The following is a 21,495-nucleotide window of genomic DNA, read 5'->3' as shown; positions in this document are numbered from 1 at the left end:
TTTTTCAACAATGTCAAAAGAAGAAAAAAAAAAATTTTTTTTTTTAAATTAAACAACAAAGGTAAACAAAAAGTAAAACAGATGAAATAAATAAATAATTTTCTTTTTTTTTTTTACCCCACAGCTTGATAATTAATTAATTGAATCAATCAGCATTGTTTGTGTTACAGTTACAAGTCTGCTGTCCCCAAAATGTTCTCGTGTTCCTTTGCCCTATATGTATATATATATATGTGTATATATATATATGTATGTGTGTGTGTGTGTGTGTGTATATATATATATATATATATATATATATATATATATATATATATATATATATATGTATATGTATATATGTTTATACTTTGTTTTTTTGTATCTGGTTTGCGAGATTCTGTTGTGAATTCGTGTGTTGAAACAAAATCTGTTGTCGTCTGGGGAAAGTCATAGAGCTTTAATATCTAACACACTCACGGGTTCAATTTCCGCTCAATTTATTATTTGTTTTTTTTTGTTTTTTTTTCCTTTTCGAAAATTTCCGTTGCTTTTGCAAAAGAAAAAAATAAATATAAATAATAATAAATTAGTGGAACTGAACCTGTGAGTGCGTTAGATATTAAGACAGTATGACTCTCCCCAGAAGACAACAATATATACATATATATATATATATATATATATATATATTATATATATATATATATATGTATATATGTATTATATATTATATTATATATGGATTTATATATGTATATATATATATATATATATATATATATATATATATATATATATATATATATGTATGTATGTATGTATTGTATGTATGTATATGATTTTTTTTTTACCCCTTCTATTTTGAATTTTTGGGATGGGGCGAGGTGAAGGTTATTCACGAAAAATACATTTGTTGAAGTCGGACGAAAATCCTTCTCCATTCGTATTTCATGTTGACGTATTGAATGCATCCTCTGAGGAACAGGAGAAAACCACAGATCATGAGGATCCACCAGACCCAGGAATCACCTTGCATGAAGCCCTGGGCCATCGTGTTGTGTTTCATTATCACCACCCACTTGACCAGTGACAAACCAAGACCGGACAGAGCACCACAACGACCAGCTACCGTGTTGGTGATACACAGGGAGATGAGGAAGCCGAGCCAGTTAAACAAGAATGAGATGGCAAACGTACAGAGGAAGATCCAGTCGGTGCCGAGAGACACCCCGGTCAGGTGATAGGGATCGTAACTCGGAACTCTTTCGTCTTCGGGGTAATTCATATGTTGCTGCTGTTGTTGTTGCTGTTGGCCCGTAGGTGGCACCTGCGCGCCGTTGGTACCGTGGGTCCGGTCTCGATTCTCACGCATTTCATTAGCTTTGGCTATTTCGGCCTCTTCATAGGTGGGCAGGTCGGTGGCTACGGCGTAGGACGGTAAATTATCCAGGTGAGCGAGCCCGTAGCCATCAGGCGTGCGGCGGATTCCACCGTCGCCGTCGTCATCTTTGATGAATCCTTCGTAAGGAGGCGGCGGTGGCAAGGCAGACGTGTCCATAGGCAGCGGCGGTGGTTCCATCGTGTTGAGGCTGAGCTGGGTAGCCGTCGAAAGGGTCGTAGGAAATGGAACGATGACCACGGACCTGGGATGTTGCTGTGGCAGCGTAGGCGAGGGCGGTGTCTGTTGACTCTGAGACTCTATCTGCACGGTCGACGTGGGGTTCGGCGGGCAGAGATCCGAGGGCGAGGTGACGGTAACCCTGGGCAGAGGCAGAATCACTGTCGAGCGAGGCGACGGTGGCGTCCTCATTATCGCCGCCGTCGGAGTTGTGGTCGGTGTGGTACTCGTGTCGCTCTGGGAGGCTGGACGACGCGTGACCGCATCTTCGTCGTGGTGGTGGTGGTGGTGGTTTCGTAGATCGAGCGAAGGAACTGGGCTGACGCGGCGAGACGGGCTCGAACTGGTAGCCATGGTCGTCGTCATCGTCGTCGTCGTCGACATCGTCATTGGGTTATCTTCGTTTGCTGCTACCACTGTTGTCGATGTTGATGATGCTGCTGCTGTTGTTGCTGCTGCTGCTGTTGTTGTTGTTGTTGCTGCAACTGCCGCTGCTGCCGTGGTCGTAGTCGTTGTTGCGGTTGTTGTTGTTGTTGTTGTTGACGCCGCTGACGATCGCCTGTTTGTTGTCGGTATTCTCTCGTCAACAACAACAACAACAACCGATGACGAAGCGGGTAAAGCCGAGCTCGAAACCCCAACCTCTTCTCTGCTATTGCTATTACTGCAACCATCAGCGACAGCACCACCATTCACGCTGTTAATATATCTACCATTACTACTACTACTACTACTACTACTACCACTACTACAAACATTATCATTTCCACCACCACCTCCACCTCCACCATCACCACCACCACCACCACCACCACCACCACCATCGCCACCATTTATATTATTGTTATTACTGTTCATATTGTTGCAATAACGACTGCTACTGGTGTTGCTGCTGCTACTACTACTACTACTACAACTAGTATTGTCGTGGCGACTACAATCAACATTCAACTCACGTCTGGGTGTAGAAGTAGTCTTCTCCGCGATCTTTGCTGATTCCGTCCTGTCGGTTACGTTCATCGTTGATGGAGGGGCGGCGCGAACCCGTGGCTGGCATGCAGCAATTCTGGCATTCTGCGACGGTAACGCATCGAGACGGTGCTTCGAAACCGCGTCCTCTTCGTCCACCAGGCAAACGACACTGGTCGTGTGTGTCGGGTTGGCATCTGATGCTGCTGCTGCTGTTGCTACTGCTGCTGTTGGCGGTGATGACGATGATGATGATGTTGATGATGTTGATGATGATGACGGCGGTGGCGGTGGTGGTGGTGGTGATGCGGACGATGATGTCGGGGACGTTGGTGATGGGCAGCTAGCCATACCTTTTTTTCCTCTTTTTCTTCTTCAACTTTACGGCAGCTCTGTGAAATGTCGGTGAGGCCAGAGTGTTCTCTGAGTGAAGGTTAAAAGAAAAATTCGCCTCCTGTGTGTGTTGTTCACGTGACGTTCGTTGACTTGACAAAGTAAAAAATAGTTCCTCAAAATGGTGTGTTGCGAGCGTGTATGAATACGTATATCTGTGTGAATGTTGCAGATACGGAGAGAAAACAGGAAGAAGCAGGCACACAGACGGGCAGGAAGAAGGATGGACGAACGAAGCAAACGCAATCGGAAGTAAGACGAAACTACACCTGTGTCTGTATGCTGATTAATGCCACACAACGTAACCAACAGATATGGCGACGAGGTGCTCATTAAATAAAAACATAAATAAAAATCCAAGGGGAAGTAATTCCAAGGCCAGCTGACACGAATGACGTCCCTTTACTTGTAGTTGCTATGACGATGATAATTTGGCCCAGGAGTAAGAGGTTCGGTCACATAACTATTTCTTTACTACCCACAAGGGGCTAAACACAGAGAGGACAAACAAGGACAGACAAACGGATTAAGTCGATTATATCGACCCCAGTGCGTAACTGGTACTTAATTTATCGACTTCGAAGGGATGATAGGCAAAGTCGACCTCGGCGGAATTTGAACTCAGAACGTAAAGACAGACGAAATACCTATTTCTTTACTACCCACAAGGGGCTAAACACAGAGAGGACAAACAAGGACAGACAAACGGATTAAGTCGATTATATCGACCCCAGTGCGTAACTGGTACTTAATTTATCGACTTCGAAGTGATGAAAGGCAAAGTCGACCTCGGCGGAATTTGAACTCAGAACGTAAAGACAGACGAAATACCTATTTCTTTACTACCCACAAGGGGCTAAACACAGAGAGGACAAACAAGGACAGACAAACGGATTAAGTCGATTATATCGACCCCAGTGCGTAACTGGTACTTAATTTATCGACCCCGAAAGGATGATAGGCAAAGTCGACCTCGGCGGAATTTGAACTCAGAACGTAAAGACAGACGAAATACCTATTTCTTTACTACCCACAAGGGGCTAAACACAGAGAGGACAAACAAGGACAGACAAACGGATTAAGTCGATTATATCGACTCCAGTGCGTAACTGGTACTTAATTTATCGACTTCGAAGGGATGATAGGCAAAGTCGACCTCGGCGGAATTGAACTCAGAACGTAACGGCAGACGAAATACCTATTTCTTTACTACCCACAAGGGGCTAAACACAGAGAGGAAAACAAGGACAGACAAACGGATTATTAAGTCGATTATATCGACCCCAGTGCGTAACTGGTACTTAATTTATCGACCCCGAAAGGATGATAGGCAAAGTCGACCTCGGCGGAATTTGAACTCAGAACGTAAAGACAGACGAAATACCTATTTCTTTACTACCCACAAGGGGCTAAACACAGAGAGGACAAACAAGGACAGACAAACGGATTAAGTCGATTATATCGACTCCAGTGCGTAACTGGTACTTAATTTATCGACTTCGAAGGGATGATAGGCAAAGTCGACCTCGGCGGAATTTGAACTCAGAACGTAACGGCAGACGAAATACCTATTTCTTTACTACCCACAAGGGGCTAAACACAGAGAGGACAAACAAGGACAAACAAACGGATTAAGTCGATTATATCGACTCCAGTGCGTAACTGGTACTTAATTTATCGACTTCGAAGGGATGAAAGGCAAAGTCGACCTCGGCGGAATTTGAACTCAGAACGTAACGGCAGACGAAATACGGCTACGCATTTCGCCCGGCGTGCTAACATTTCTGCCAGCTCAATCACATAACCTCTAACCTCTTGGGCAAAATGCTATAAATTCACGCATAATGAAATTAGTAATGATGATAAATCTCAGAGCGAGTTATAAACAGTAGCGGTAACACATCGTGACGCATATTTGCCATTTGAATATGGCTAACCCCTAAGGGTGGATGCTACTGTAGTTTGTAGCCCCAGGAAGATATCTCCTCCAGCTGGCTATAGATACACTATCTGTGTCCTCGCAGTATTTGTGAAGGGGAGTCATCCTCCCCGTAATGATTTCTTTATTCGAATCTTTAAATCTTTAAATCGAATCTTTAAATCTTTAAATCTTTATTCGAATCTATAAATTCTATCTTTGAAACTGGAGTCATCATCATCATCATCATCATCGTTTAACGTCCGCTTTCCATGCTAGCATGGGTTGGACGGTTCAACTGGGGTCTGGGAAGCCAGAAGGCTGCACCAGGCCCAGTCTGATCTGGCAGTGTTTCTACAGCTGGATGCCCTTCCTAACGCCAACCACTCCGTGAGTGTAGTGGGTGCTTTTTACGTGCCACCGGCACAGGTGCCAGACGAGGTTGGCAAACGGCCACGATCGGATGGTGCTTTTTAAGTGCCACCGGCACGGGGGCCAGTCGAGGCGGCGCTGGCTACGGCCACTTTCGGATGGTTCTCTTACGTGCCACCGGCACTGGTATCACAGCTACAAATTCCATTGGTGGCGATCGATTACGATTTTGATTTATTTATTCACATTGACTTTCCCTAGTATTTGACTGGTACTTAATTTATCGACCCAGAAAGGATGAAAGGCAAAGTAGACCTCGATGAAATTACCACTAAGCGTTTTGCCTGGCTTATTAATGATTCTGATTTGTTAACAATTCTGCCAGTTCGCCGCCTTAATAATAATGATGATGATGATGATCCTAAGGCGGCGAGCTGGCAGAACCGTTAGCACGCCGGGCGAAATGCTTAGCGGTATTTCGTCTGCGTTACGTTGTGAGTTCATATTCCGCCGAGGTCGACTTTGCCTTTCATCCTTTCGGGGTCGATAAATTAAGTACCAGTTACGCACTGGGGTCGATGTAATCGACTTAATACCTATGTCTGTCCTTGTTTGTCCCCTCTGTGTTTAGCCCCTTGTGGGTAATAAAGAAATAGGTATTTCGTCTGCGTTCAAATTCCGCCGAGGTCGACTTTGCCTTTCATCCTTTCGGGGTCGATTAAATAAGTACCAGTTACGCACTGTGGCCGATATAATCCACTTAATCCGTTTGTTTGTCCTCCTGTGTTTAGTCCCTTGTGGGTAGTAAAGAAACAGAAATAGCTATTTTGTCTGTCTTTACGTTCTGAGTTCAAATTCCGCCGAGGTCGACTTTGCCTTTCATTCTTTCGGGGTCGATAAATAAAGTACCAGTTGTGTACTGGAGTCGATCTAATCGACTGGCCCTCTCCCCAAAGATTTCGGGCACAATGCCTAGAGTAGAAAATAGTAATAATAATAATAATAATAATGATAATTATAAATAATAATAATAATAATGATAATAATAATAATAATAATAATAATAATAATAATAATAATAATAATAATAATAATAATAATAATAATGATAATAATAATAATAATAATAATAATAATAATAATAATAATAATAATAATAATAAAAATCCTTTCTACTAAAGGCACAAGGCCAGAAATTTGGGAGGATGAGTTAGTCGATTATATCGACTCCAGTATGTAACTGGTACTTATTTCATCGTCTCCGAATACATACATACGTATGAATACATACATACATACATACATACATACATACATACATACATACATACATACACATACATACATACATGCATGCATGCATGCATGATGGCTGCCCCCTCGTTATCGAATATGGCCATTGCACAAAGCTTAACTGTTGCTGGTGCTGTGACCGAATGTGACTTTTTTTTAGCCCAGCTAAAGATCTACAATGTTTTGTACAGAATTGGCAACTAATACCTTTACCGGCAATAGCCGGCTGTAGTTGCAACTGGGCTTCATGTACCTTCGCATGTCGTTTAAGTCCTCTTGCCGAATTACATTCTCTTCCACATGCCCGACAAATATGATTTGTATGGTGTATTACACCACCACCAGTGGCCAGGTTGTCACTCAGCTGTCTCGCTTTATGACTACGAAGATGACTCTTGAGTCCAGCTTTTACTGAGGCAGGGTCTTGCACAGATACTGCATATCAGCATCATACGCTGTTACAATCAAACCTCATGGTTTCGTAATTACATATATATATTTCTTTACTGCTCAGAAGGGGCTAAACATAGAGGGGACAAACAAGGACAGATGAAGGGATTGAGTCGATTATATATACCCCGGTGCGAAACTGGTACTTTATTTATCGACCCCGAAAGGATGAAAGGCAAAGTTGACCTCGGCGGAATTTGAACTCAGAACGAAACGACAGACGAAATACCTATTTCTTTATTACCCACAAGGGGCTAAACACAGAGGGGACAAACAAGGACAGACATAGGTATTAAGTCGATTACATCGACCCCAGTGTGTAACTGGTACTTATTTAATCGACCCCGAAAGGATGAAAGGCAAAGTCGACCTCGGCGGAATTTGAACTCAGAACGTAGCGGCAGACGAAATACCGCTCAGCATTTCGCCCGGCGCGCTAACGTGTCTGCCAGCTCGCCGCCTTTCGTAATTACGTATAGCGATTGTCGATGTGAGGGCGCGTGGCTTAGTGGTTAGGGCATTCGGCTCATGATCGTAAGGTTGTGAGTTCGATTCCCGGCGACGCGTTGTGTCCTTGAGCAAGACACTTTATTTCACGTTGCTCCAGTCCACTCAGCTGGCAAAAATGAGTTGTACTTGTATTTCAAAGGGTCAGCCTTGTCACTCTCTGTGTCACGCTGATTATCTCCGAGAACTACGTTAAGGGTACACGTGCCTGTGGAATGCTCAGCCATTTGCACGTTAATTTCACGAGCAAGCTGTTCCGCTGATCGTATCAGCTGGGACCCTCGTCGTCGTAACTGGCGGAGTCTTTTTTTTTTTATAGCGATTGTCGTCATCGCATTAGAGTTGTTTCCCCCTTGTCTTGTAACCACAGCAACTGCCATAAACTTTTTTTCTGTTTCCGTGTGTATTCTATCTACATCCTATCCGACGACCATACACACACACACACACACTTGCACAAACAATATATATATATATATATATATATATATATACAGTGAGAATTTATCAAAAAAACACACACACACACACACTCACACGCACATACATCCACTGATAAATACGTACGTTCTTGCATACAGTCACTATACAAATATAAACCTATTACTATATCTATTTCTTTATTAATATTTAACAGAAGCTGGTTCAAGGTCCGAGAGTTTCATGCGTTAGCACTGATCAAAAATAGTTTTATATAGCCAAGCGTTGACTTCATTACCTACAAAAATGTCGAGGCATGTACTAAAAGAACGTCTGATTGTCGCCGAAGAAGCCCGTACGCACGACAATATATATGGTAAGTATCTATTGGGTTGGTGTTGCGGCTTTTTTTTCATTTTTTCCAACAAATTTCATTCAACAAAAACAATAACAACAGGTAACAAAAACATCTTTCAATGATTATTCCGGAGCTTATTCACCATCTACTTCAATTACTGCTTCCCATTTGCTTGGCAGACGATCAGACCCCGTCATTTAAAGATGTTTTTGTTACATATTGTTATTGTTTTTGTTGGATAAAATTTGGGATCTTTTCGGTTTGAACGGTAGTTTTTTAAAATAATTTCCACGTAACTAAAAAATTTTAAACTTCGTATACTGGTAGAATGTGTTTATAAAACATCTTTTTCTCTTGGCTTTATTACGAAAATTCTATGGTTTGTAAGATATTTGTTGTTTTTTCTTCAATTTCTGCAATTTCAACCAATCAATGACGTCTATTGAGGTAAAAAGCATTCTGTGCCGTATGAATATGTCCCTCGTTTAAGAAACAGATTGGGTTTATTTACATTCGTGAAGAAAAAAAAGATACCCTTCCCCCCACCCCTAACCCTAAAACAGATTGAAATGCAATAGATCGATTCTAGGGTCATAATTATGGGTGACAATTTCATATGACACCGCCAGAAAAAACTGCCGTTCAAACCGAAAAGATCCCTAATTTGTATTGTGAGAAGATTTTTGTGAACTGTATTTTCTAAATCTAAGGGCGCAACCATTGAATGTTGAGGGGGTCGGGCAGTGCCGTCCAGTGCCCCCCCACCCCACCTTAGTGACAGTCATGTTAGTCAAACTGCCAGAAATGTACTGCAGTAAAATTTTTGTGAAAGATATTTTCAAAATCTGAGGGTGCACCATTGGACAGTGAGCAGGACAATGCCTACCAGTGTACCCCCTCAGCCAGGGGCATGCAGCAATATTTGGGAAGTTAACCCTACAATGGACAAGCATCCCATCAAGGAGAAAAATGTTGTAATTTCACTTGTATGCCATGGGAAGCAGATTAAGCTCCAGCCTCATGAGTCTTGAGGGGTCATAACAGAACCAAGTCCTTACATTCTGGGTTCAAATTTTGCCAAGTTTGAATGTGCCTAAGGTAGCATGCTGGCAGAAACGTTAGCGCGCCGGGTGAAATACTTAGCAATATTTCGTCTGTCTTTACGTTCTGAGTTCAAATTCTGCCAAGGTCGAATTTGCCTTTCATCCTTTCGGGGTCGATAAATTAAGTACCAGTTATGCACTGGTGTCGATATAATCGACTTAATCCGTTTGTCTGTCCTTGTTTCTCCCTTCTGTGTTTAGCCCCTTGTGGGTAGTAAAAAAATAGGTATTTTGTCTGTCTTTACATCCTGAGTTCAAATTCTGCCAAGGTCGTCTTTGCCTTTCATCCTTTCGGGGTCGATAAATTAAGTACCAGTTATGCACTGGTGTCGATAAAATCGACTTAATCCGTTGTCTGTCCTGTCCCCTCTGTGTTTAGCCCCTTGTGTGTATTAAAAAAATAGGTAGTCTGTCTTTCATCCTGAGTTCAAATCTGCCAAGTCTGCCTTTCATCCTTCGGGGTTGATAAATTAAGTACAGTTACACACTAGGGTCGATGTAATCGACTTAATCCGTTTGTCTGTCCTTGTTTGTCTCCTCTGTGTTTAGCCCCTTGTGGGTAGTAAAAAAATAGGCATTTCGTCTGTCTTTACGTTCTGAGTTCAAATTCTGCCATGGTCGACTTTGCCTTTCATCCTTTCGGGGTTGATTAAATAAGTACCAGTTATGCACTGGGGTCGATGTATTCGACTTAATCCCTTTGTCTGTCCTTGTTTGTCCCCTCCATGTTTAGTCCCTTATGGGCAATAAAGAAATAAGTTTGAATGTACCCTTTATCCACACGGGCTTGAGGAAATAAGTACCTGTTTAAGACTGGGGTCGATGTAACTGACCACCCTTCTCTCCCCCAAAATTTCATTCCCCGTGTCTGTAGTGGAAAGGAACATCACCACCATCATCATCATTATCATTGTCATCATCACCATCATCCTCATCAGCATTATCGTCATCATTATTTTAAGAGCTGTACCAATGTTATTTGTGATTTTATTGCTGTCATTTCCACAGACCCAGTTTACACTGTCAGTGGGGAGAGGGACCACAAGAAGTCACTGTACAAATCTTTCTTCACAGACTCTAAGCTGGTGAGTATATTTGCACAAAATGCACACAGATACCCAACACATTTTGTAAGCCCAGTACTTATTCTATCGGTCTTTTTTGCCGAACCGCTAAGTGACGGGGACATAAACACACCAGCATCGGTTGTCAAGCAATGCTAGGGGGACAAACACAGACACACAAACATACACGCACACACACACACACACACCACACACATTATATATATATATATATATATATATATATATATATATATATATATATATATATATATATATATATATATACATATATACGACGGGCTTCTTTCAGTTTCTATCTACCAAATTCACTCACAATCCTTTGGTTGGCCTGAGGCTATAGAAGAAGACACTTGCCCAAGGTGCCATGCAGTGGGACTGAACCCGGAACCATGTGGTTGGTATACAAGCTACTTACCACACAGCCACTCCTAACAAAAACAAACTCACAGACACACAGAGTAATATATTTCGTTTGTTTCGTATTTGGCAGAAATCGGTACCAAACTACAATAATATGTACAGCGAGATGCGTCACTATCCACATCGCACGATACAGTATGAAACAGTGGACCCTATCCCTCTATTTATACCGAGGCAGTGGAGTGGTATTAAGAACAGGTAACTTTTCATTTATTTCATTATCATTATTATAATTGCAGCATAGAAGGTGTTTATAAACCCTTTCGTGACCAACCCGGCTGAAACCGGCTCTGGCTCTGAGTACAAATGTCTTGTTTTCATAAGTTTTGAATTAAAATCTTCCACCAAACCTTAGTCACAATTTATGTTCCTAACACTAGCTGAATGATAACCAAGTAATTTTACTAAATTCTTTGTTATATTTAAAGTAATTGAAAGAAACACAGAACATCTCAAAATAAATACAGTAACGAAAGGGTTAAAATATATAATAGAGAAACAATTCTTAACCCTTTTAATACCAACCCAGCTGAGACCACCTCTGGCTCTGAGTACAAATGTTTTGTTTTCATAAGTTTTGAATTAAAATTTTCCACCAAACCTTAGTCGCAATTTATGTTCCTAACACTAGCTGAATGGTAACTAAGTTATTTTACTAAATTCTTTGTTATATTTGAAACAGAGCATCTCAAAATAAATACAGTAACGAAAGGGTTAAGAAACACACAAAACTGTTAGATTCACTTCAACATATAAATTTAATTTGTCAAAATATTTTCGTCGCTATAAGACCGCGACCTGTTCACTGACAAAAATCCGTGCTGCATCTTGGATTTTTGTCAGTGAACAGGTCGCGGTCTCAAAGCACCGAAAATATTTTGACGAATTAAACTTAAATGTTGAAGTGAATATAATGGTTTTTGTGTGTTTCTTAAATGGCTTATAAACACCTTCCATGCTGCAATTGTTTTCGTTCCAGCACACGATCTCAGATCAAGTCACTCGCTATGCAAGTACATCTCTGTAATTATTATAATTGTCTTTATTAAACTAGCATAAATAAGGCAGTGAGCTGGTGGATTCATTAGTACAATGGGCAAAATATTTAGTGGCATTTCTCTGTATCTGTACATTCTGGGTTCAAGTACCTTTCAGGGTTGATTAAATAAGCACCAGGTGAGCACTAGGGACTGATATAATCAACTTACCCATTCTCCTGAAATTGCCGGCCTTGCGCCAAAGTTTGAAACCTGTATTACCTTATTATTATAATGCTCTCGTGTTTTCTCCGTCACAACATATGAACGAAAAAGGAAAGGGTGATAGATGGATAAGGAAGGAAGGTGTGATGGCAAACTGTGAGTATATGTGTGTGTGTGTAGGAAAAAGGGAAGTATTCTCTTTTACTCTTTTACTTGTTTCAGTCATTTGACTGTGGCCATGCTGGAGCACCACCTTTAGTCGAGCAAGGAGTAGCGCAGGAGTGGCTGTGTGGTAAGTAGCTTGCTAACCAACCACATGGTTCCGGGTTCAGCCCCTCTGCGTGGCATCTTGGGCTATAGCCCCGGGCCGACCAATGCCTTGTGAGTGGATTTGGTAGACGGAAACTGAAAGAAGCCTGTCGTATATATATATATATATATATATATATATATATATATGTATGTATGTGTGTGTGTGTGTGTGTGTATGTGTTTGTGTGTCTGTGTTTGTCTCCCTAGCATTGCTTGACAACCAATGCTGGTGTGTTTATGTCCCCGTCACTTAGCGGTTCGGCAAAAAAGGCCAATAGAATAAGTACTGGGCTTACAAAGAATAAGTCCCGGGGTCGAGTTGCTCGACTAAAGGCGGTGCTCCAGCATGGCCGCAGTCAAATGACTGAAACAAGTAAAAGAGTAAAAGAGTATATAATATATCTATTATATAAAATCCGTTCTGTCTGTCTGTGTGTGTGTGTGTCTTCTAGGATCTCGGGCATCCTCCATCTGATTGCGCTCAAATTTGATATGTAGATACCGACGGTATCAGGGCGTGTATAAGTCTTGAAAAAATGACAAAATCGATTCCAGGTGAGAATGCGATCAATAAAGCCGTGGGAACGTGCATTTGTAAAATCGTTTTTCTTGGAATAGCAAAAAAGTCTATCTTTATTTCTTCTTTTGCTGGTGTCTCAAATTTAGGTTAAATCAGTGTTTCTCAAAGGGGAGGCCTATGGGACGGTCGGGCAAGTTGTTTTGAGAAAATTTGGTTTAAATGTTTGACAACTCAACACCATCCATTGGATGGTGGGGGGCGTTTTGCACGTGTATATATATACTCTTTACTCTTTTACTTGTTTCAGTCATTTGACTGCGGCCATGCTGGAGCACCGCCTTTAATCGAGCAACTCGACCCTGGGACTTATTCTTTTGTAAGCCCAGTACTTATTCTATCGGTCTCTTTTGCTGAACCGCTAAGTAACGGGGACATAAACACACCAGCATCGGTTGTCAAGCAATGCTAGGACAAACACACATGCATATATATATATATACATATATACGACAGGCTTCTTTCAGTTTCCGTCTACCAAATCCACTCACAAGGCTTTGGTCAGCCCGAGGCTATAGTAGAAGACACTTGTCCAAGGTGCTATGCAGTGGGACTGAACCCGGAACCATGTGGCTGGTAAACAAGCTACTTACCACACAGCCACTCCTGTGCCTATATAATATAATACACACACATCAGACACCATCACCTAGATGACCCAGCCGGGGTTGATGGAGTTCCAGCTTGTGTCTAGTTAGCACCTAACAGCACAGGCCCCCTCAGGCTATGTATGTATGTATGTGTGTGTGTGTATTTGTCTGTCTGTCTGTATGTATGTATGTATGTATCCATGTATGTATGTATGTATGTATGTATGTATGTATGTATGTATGTATGTATGCATGTATGCATGTATGTATGTATGTATGTGAGTATGTATGTATGTATGGATGGATGGATGTATGCATGCATGCATGTATGTATGTATGTATGTATGTATGTATGTATGTATGTATGTATGTATGCATGTATGTATGTATGTATGTATGTGAGTATGTATGTATGTATGGATGGATGGATGGATGCATGCATGCATGTATGTATGCATGGATGCATGCATGTATGTATGTATGTATGTATGTATGTATGTATGTATGTATGTATGTATGTGAGTATGTATGTATGTATGTAGACACACATACACATGCACACACAGATTTATGTGTATACAGGCCTGTATACACATACTGTTCCCAGATTTGTTTATTGAAGTAAGCATTTCACGTCTTTTATTTACAGAGACCCAGAACCACAAGTCCAAGGAGCTGACCGATGGAAATTCTTTCACAGGTAAGACCGGTAATTTTTCACCCACCACATAATCTTCAGCATTGTAATATGATACTCCGAACATGGTGCCTATTCCAAAGCGGATCAGACATTGAGATATATGTACCCTGAATATGATACTTAATCCAAGGATGATTGAACATATGGAAGCACTCCGTTGGTTACGACGACGAGGGTTCCGGTTGATCCGATCAACGGAACAGCCTGCTCGTGAAATTAACGTGTAAGTGGCTGAGCACTCCACAGACACATTGTGTACCCTTAACGGTAGTTCTCAGGGATATTCAGCGTGACACAGAGTGTGACAAGGCCAGCCCTTTGAAATACAGGTACAACAGAAACAGGAAGTAAGAGTGAGAGAAAGTTGTGGTGAAAGAGTACAGCAGGGTTCACCACCACCCCCTGCAGGAGCCTCATGAAGCTTTAGGTGTTTTCGCTCAATAAACACTCACAATGCATGATCTGGGAATCGAAACCGCGATCCTATGACTGCGAGTCCGCTGCCCTAACCACTGGGCCATCGCGCCTCAACGATTGAACATAGAGATATAAATGTGTAAGTACCTTGAACAGGGTACCTATTCCAAATTGAACTGGACATTGAGATATATGTACCTTGAATGTAGTGCTTACTTCAAGGATGATTGAACATAGGGATATAAGTAAGTACCTTGAACAGGGTACCTATTCCAAATTGAACTGGACATTGAGATATATGTACCTTGAATGTGGTACTTATTCTGAGGATGATTGAACATAGAAATATAAGTATGAAAGTACTTTGAATAGGGTACCTATTTCATGGTGGACTGAATGTAGATATAGAACTTTGGTATGGTACCTATTTCAAACAAAATTATCAGAACATCAAGAGAACTGCAAAGGATGAGGAGATAGAATTGAGCAAAAACTTTTGTGTGAATGTTGGGGAATAGAATAGAAATAGGGAGAGCAGGGAAGGTGGGTGGATTTTCTGGTCCTCGTTTGCTTTTCATTACCCAGCCAGAGCTTTTCACCACATTCCTGTATTCTATCACATCACTAGTGGCATTACTCACGTGTGGTCTGTTGGTTTGTTTGCATCCCTGTTATGCGGTGGTTTGGTAAAAGAGATCGACTGGATAAGTACCAGGTCTTTTTTTAAAAAAAGAGAAGTAACTGGGAGGATGGGGGGGGTTGTTTGACTAAACTTTTCAAGGTGGTGCCCCGGCATGACCGTTGTCCAGAAAGTAAAACAAGTAAAAGACAGAAGATAAAAACTCACTCTCAATATACGTATGTGTACACACATGCACACACAGACACACGCACAGACTCACACACACACACACACACACACACACATATATATATATACACACAAGTATGAGAGAGAATCCACTATGTGGACGCTCTTACACTAAAAATAGATCCGCAATGGTCTCAACCACTAAGAATTATTCTCAAGAAAAATTAGCACAACTATGAACGTAAGCGAGCAGGACAAATGAAAAATAACAAAAATATAGATTAACCCCAGACAATTGTTTCACTGTTAATAAATTATGCAATTTTACTTACACAATAAATCTATAGCTCATCAGTGAGATTCGTCATAAAATATAATTTGTTGAACTGCACGCCAGATATTAACATGAGGTCAAAAATACGAGTAGTTTGGCCTATTATATTCGCAGTTATGTTCAAATGCCCTCGTTCGAGCGCGCCAAAATTCCCGGAAATAAATGCTGCATAAGTAATTTACTGCAGCAGTTAGTGCCGGTTTGAGAACATATTAATTTATAATTAAGATCAAAATAAGGGTGAAAAAATTGGATATTAATTTAATAACATCAATTTAACACCAAGTGGTTTAGCGCATAAAAAAACTGAGATTCAGTAAATATTAATACACAAGTATGAGAGAGATTCCACTATGTGGACAGTCTAATGCTAAAAATAGATCCGCAATGGTCTCAACCACTAAGAATTGTTCTCAAGAAAAATTAGCACAACTATGAACGTAAGCGAGCAGGACAAATGAAAAATAACAAAAATATAGATTAACCCCAGACAATTGTTTCACTGTTAATAAATTATGCAATTTTACTTACACATTAAATCTACAGCTCATCAGTGAGCTTCGTCATAAATATATATACATATATATATATATATATAATATATATATATACCAGAGTAATCACATAAATGTGAAACAAGGTGGAAAAAATTAGTACTTGAATACCGCAGGTAGGGTAATATGCTTTATTAATAGGAGCACTCCGTCGGTTACGACGACGAGGGTTCCAGTTGATCCGATCAATGGAACAGCCTGCTTGTGAAATTAACGTGTAAGTGGCTGAGCACTCGCTATGCAAGTACATCTCTATAATTATTATAATTGTCATTATTAAACTAGCATAAATAAGGCAGAGAGCGGGTGGATTCATTAGTACAATGGGCAAAATATTTAGTGGCATTTCTGTGTATCTGTACATTCTGGGTTCAAGTACCTTTCATCCCTTTCAGGGTTGATTAAATAAGCACCAGGTGAGCACTGGATGGAAGCACTCCGTCGGTTACGATGACGAGGGTTCCGGTTGATCCGAATCAACGGAACAGCCTGCTCGTGAAATTAACGTGTAAGTGGCTGAGCACTCCACAGACACGTGTACCCTTAACGCAGTTCTCGGGGATATTCAGCGTGATACAGAGAGTGACAAGGCCAGCCCTTTGAAATACAGGTACAACAGAAACAGGAAGTAAGAGTGAGAGAAAGTTGTGGTGAAAGAGTACAGCAGGGATCACCACCATACCTGCCGGAGCCTCGTGGAGCTTTTTTAGGTGTTTTTGCTCAATAAACACTCACAACGCCCGGTCTGGGAATCGAAACCGCGATCCTACAAATGCGAGTCCGCTGCCCTAACCACTAGGCCATTGCGCCTATATATATATATATATATATATATGCCAGAGTAATCACATAAATGTGAAACAAGGTGGAAAAAATTAGTACTCGAATACCGCAGGTAGAGTAATATGCTTTATCGATAAAGCTGCAAAGATGTCGCAAAGAAATCATAATTGTTTATAAGGATTTTAGAGGAATGACCAACTTTGTTTTTCACCTCCAGTCCAGTCTTATACATACACACACATTTCCATTGAAATATGTCCTATTGAAATATGTCCTATTGGAATATGTCCTATTGAAATATGTCCTATTGAAATATGTCCTATTGAAATATGTCCTATTGAAATATGTCCTATTGGAATATGTCCTATTGGAATATGTCCTATTGAAATATGTCCTATTGAAATATGTCCTATTGGAATATGTCCTATTGGAATATGTCCTATTGAAATATGTCCTATTGAAATATGTCCTATTGAAATATGTCCTATTGGAATATGTCGTATTGAAATATGTCCTATTGAAATATGTCCTATTGGAATATGTCCTATTGGAATATGTCCTATTCAAACCTATCAGGCGTTCGAACTCATTGCTTGTTTCCCTGTTTGCTTTGCAGACCTCTGATACCGTTTCTGTTTCCTGCAACTGCAGAAATAATCTTTACTAAGGCCAGGTGAGTGGAATACCATATTATTTTTTTCCTTTCTTTTGTCTTACGTTATTTTGACATCTCTATTGGCTAGCCATGCGGTGCTCCAGCATGGCCACAGTCAAAATATGTCCTATTGAAATATGACTGAAACAAGTAAAAGAGTAAAAGAGTATAAGCACTTACACACACACACACACACTCTCTCTCTCAAGAATAAATTTGGAAGCCTACAGAATTGAATATTAAAACTACTACCACTACTGCTGATGATGATGATGATGATCCTTTTTACTAAAGGCACTGGACCTGAAATTTGTGGAGGGGAGGGGGGATAGTTGATCATACAGACCCCAGTGCTTGACTGGTACTTAATTTATCGACCCTGAAAGGATGAAAGGCCTCAGTGGAATTTGAACTCAGAATGTAGCTATGAGCAAAATACCTATTTCTTTACTACCCACAAGGGGCTAAACATAGAAGGGACAAACAAGGACAGACAAACGGATTAAGTCGATTATATCGACCCCAGTGCGTAACTGGTACTTATTTAATCGACTCCGAAAGAACGAAAGGCAAAGTCGACCTCGGCGGAATTTGAACTAAGCATTTCGCTCAGCGTGCTAATGTTTCTGCCAGCTTGCCAATAATAATAATAATAATAATGATTTCTTTATTAACCACAAGAGTTTAACCCTTTAGTGTTCTGATTATTCTATCAAACATAATGCTAATTGATTCACATTGATTTGATTTAATCATGCATTATCTCATATCTTCAAGATCTTGATGGTGTAATTACTTAATGTAGAATAACATTGTAGGGTAGGTGTGAGAGCCTGGATCTGGTCAGTTTGAACATAAAACAGATTAACTATTTTAGCCAGATATGGCTGGTTTAAATACTAAAGGGTTAAATGAAGATAAACATTATGGACACTACAGGATCTGTGTGCATATGTGTAGTTGTGAGGGTTTTGTGTGTATACAAGGCTAATAAAATTAAGAAAAAAATAATAATAATCCTTTCTATTAGGCACAAAGCCTGAAATTTAGTGGGGGGGATTAAGTCAGTTACATCGACCCCAGTACTCAACTGGTACTCAATTTATCGACCCCCTTTCCCCTAAGGGATAAAAGGCGAATTTGACCTTGGCAAAATTTGAACTCAGAATGTAAAGATGGCCAAAATACTGCTAAGCATTTTGTCCGGTACACTAGCTATTCTACCAGCTCACCACATTGATGATCATGATGGTGGTGATGGTGATGATGATGGTGGTGGTGGTGATGATGATGATGATGAGGAGGAGGAGGAGGAGGAAGATGGTGGTGGTGAAGATGATGGTGATGGTGGTGATGGTGATGATGATGATGATGATGATTATGATGATGATGATGATGAAGAAGAAAAAGAGGAAGAGGAAGAAGAAGAAGAAAAAGAAGAAAAAGAGGAAGAGGAAGAAGAAGAAGAAAAAGAAGAAGAAAAGAAAAAGAAGAAGAAGAAGAAAAAGAAGAAGAGGAAGAGGAGGAAGAAGAAGAAGAGGAAGAAGAAGAGGAAGAAGAAGAAGAAGAAGAAGAAGAAGCAGCAGCAGCAGCGATACATGACAACAATACCTGTTGTCATAGTTATCCTAGGAATGATGGCAGAAAGGGCTGATTCCTACCTAGTTCAGATACCAGGAAACCCCAAAATGGCAGAAATTACATTACAATAGATTTTCTTAACAAACTAGTTTGCTAGTTGCAAAACCGGCGACTGTGACTTCTGTATGTTTCAAGCTGGGCTAGACTGCTGCTATGTCTAGCGGACAAGTATTCATCACTGACAATGATCTAATAAGATCAAAACCACTTGATACGGTGGTCTCTGAGCTAGGATAGTTGAGAGTTCTCTCCCCATTTGCAATATATATCAAGCGTGAAGTGCACTGAATAGCCAGCTGGAGGAAGCATCCTCCTGGGGTTGAAATAACATCATCATCATCATCATCGTTCGACCGTGGTCGAGACAATGGAATTTACCATGCTACGCCAGACTTCACGGTCCATCATGGCATTACGGAGTTCCTGTTGCTGGATGCCTGTATCCCTGGAGATTACATCAGGGTAGGAGAGTGTGCGCCCTCTGGTATTGCAAGTAGATGGCTTCCAGAGGAGAAGAGTAGAAATTGCCTCGTTTTCAGCTCTACAACAATGTCCAGCAAACTGGACTCTCCTACCTTTCACAAGAGATGACACAGGTGGTAGTTTCCCATATATTTTAATTTTGGTTGGATGACGCTTCCACGAGAGATTTTGAGCTCTCATAAGGAGGCGAGTGTAGGTTCCATCCAACCGCCTCTCAAGCATCTTTGATAACGTCCAGGTTTCTGAGCCATATAGTAGAATTGGTTCGACTGTGGCTTTGAAGATTTCAAGTTTGAATTCTCTACTTAGATTTGATGACCAGATCTTATGCATGTCATTGAAATAACAGTATTGTCTGTTCTTACAGAACACTCATGTTTAAGTGGCGATAAACATTACTTCTCAGTATAAATACAGCTACCGTCTCTAGATTTTCTAAATGAACAAGTTTTATAATATTAAAAAACCCAATTTTATCTCTTTGTAATTATAGAGGCTAAAAGTAGCTTGTGATGCCTGATTAAATCTCTCTCTATGTAAACGGCAGTTTGTCTGTGCGTGTTTCTGTGTGTCTGTTTGCTTGTACCCTCACCCTGACCACGGCTTTCAACCGATTCTGATGAAACTTGACACACACATAGCCCAATGTCATAATTCAAAACTAACGCAGCGAAAATTTTGAAAAGTTCCCCCAGTTCTGAAAAAAATCGATAAATTCGACATGGGGTCGAGAATCAGGAACACAAACCACAAACTGTGTAGGGGACGCAACTCAACCTTTTTTAACTATCAAAAAAAAATTTACCATCATTTTTTTGCTATTTTTTGGCTATAACTCTCTAAAAATGCTTTATAGTTATTTCCCTTACAAACCTGAGCAACGCCGGGCGATTCTGCTAGTTTAGTATAAAATTTTTCTGCACATTTTTTTCTTTCTTGGAGTGTGCATATATTTTTTTTATGGACTCTGTATATGTATGTGTGCATGTATGTATTTATGTATGTATGTATGTATGTATGTTATATGTACGTATGTATGTATGTATGTATGTAGGTATGTATGTATGTATGTATGTATGTGTGTATATATGTATGTATGTGTGTGTGTATGTATGTATGCATGTATATATGTAAGTATGCATACATGTTTGTATGTATGTATGTATGTAGTTATGTACGTATGTACGTATGTATGTATGTATGCATGTATGTATGTATGTATGTATGTATGTATGGTATGTATGTATGTATGTATGTATGTATGTATGTTGTATGTATGTATGTATGTATGTATGTATGTATGTGTGGTGTGTGTATGTATGTATGTATGTATGTATGTATGTGTGTATGTATGTATGTATGTGTGTGTGTGTATGTATGTATGTGTGTATGTATGTATGTGTGTATATATGTATGTATGTGTGTGTGTATGTATGTATGTATGTATGCATGTATGTATGTAAGTATGCATACATGTTTGTATGTATGTATGCATGTATGCATGTATGTATGTGTATATACATTACATGTATGTACATATGTATG

At 40.3% G+C, this 21,495-nt stretch overlaps 2 protein-coding genes across 4 annotated transcripts in view; one reads left to right on the top strand and one right to left on the bottom strand.

Moving 5' to 3' along the window:
- Nucleotides 1-834: 834 nt before the first annotated feature.
- On the bottom strand, nt 835-3,284 carry LOC115221662 (mucin-5AC-like). 2 transcript variants are annotated; one of them, XM_036510977.1, is made up of 2 exons: nt 2,885-3,284; nt 835-2,812 (listed from the first exon to the last, which is right to left on the bottom strand). In XM_036510977.1, exons 1-2 carry the CDS (start codon nt 2,918-2,920, stop codon nt 878-880), a joined length of 1,971 nt encoding a protein of 656 aa, XP_036366870.1. In that variant the 5' UTR covers nt 2,921-3,284; the 3' UTR covers nt 835-877. The 2 variants fall into 2 exon arrangements, with proteins under 2 accessions (XP_036366870.1, XP_036366869.1); XM_036510976.1 differs by having other exon boundaries at nt 835-2,825; nt 2,889-3,284.
- Nucleotides 3,285-7,959: 4,675 nt separating this feature from the next.
- LOC115221710 (cilia- and flagella-associated protein 91-like) overlaps nt 7,960-21,495 on the top strand; it is a 46,533-nt gene continuing 32,997 nt past the window's right edge. For both annotated transcript variants that reach the window (XM_036510975.1, XM_029791915.2), the window contains exons 1-5: nt 7,960-8,298; nt 10,392-10,468; nt 10,962-11,089; nt 14,222-14,272; nt 17,788-17,844. In XM_036510975.1, coding sequence (XP_036366868.1) covers nt 8,229-8,298; nt 10,392-10,468; nt 10,962-11,089; nt 14,222-14,272; nt 17,788-17,844 — 383 coding nt within the window. In that variant the 5' untranslated portion in view covers nt 7,960-8,228. The remainder of the gene's footprint in view (nt 8,299-10,391; nt 10,469-10,961; nt 11,090-14,221; nt 14,273-17,787; nt 17,845-21,495) is intronic.

This window comes from Octopus sinensis, linkage group LG18, assembly GCF_006345805.1.
Source record: "Octopus sinensis linkage group LG18, ASM634580v1, whole genome shotgun sequence".
In the NCBI taxonomy this organism is placed as follows: Eukaryota; Metazoa; Mollusca; class Cephalopoda; order Octopoda; family Octopodidae; genus Octopus; species Octopus sinensis.
The sequence above is the reverse complement of the archived record's forward strand: the minus strand, read 5'-3'. Positions and strand labels throughout refer to the sequence as shown.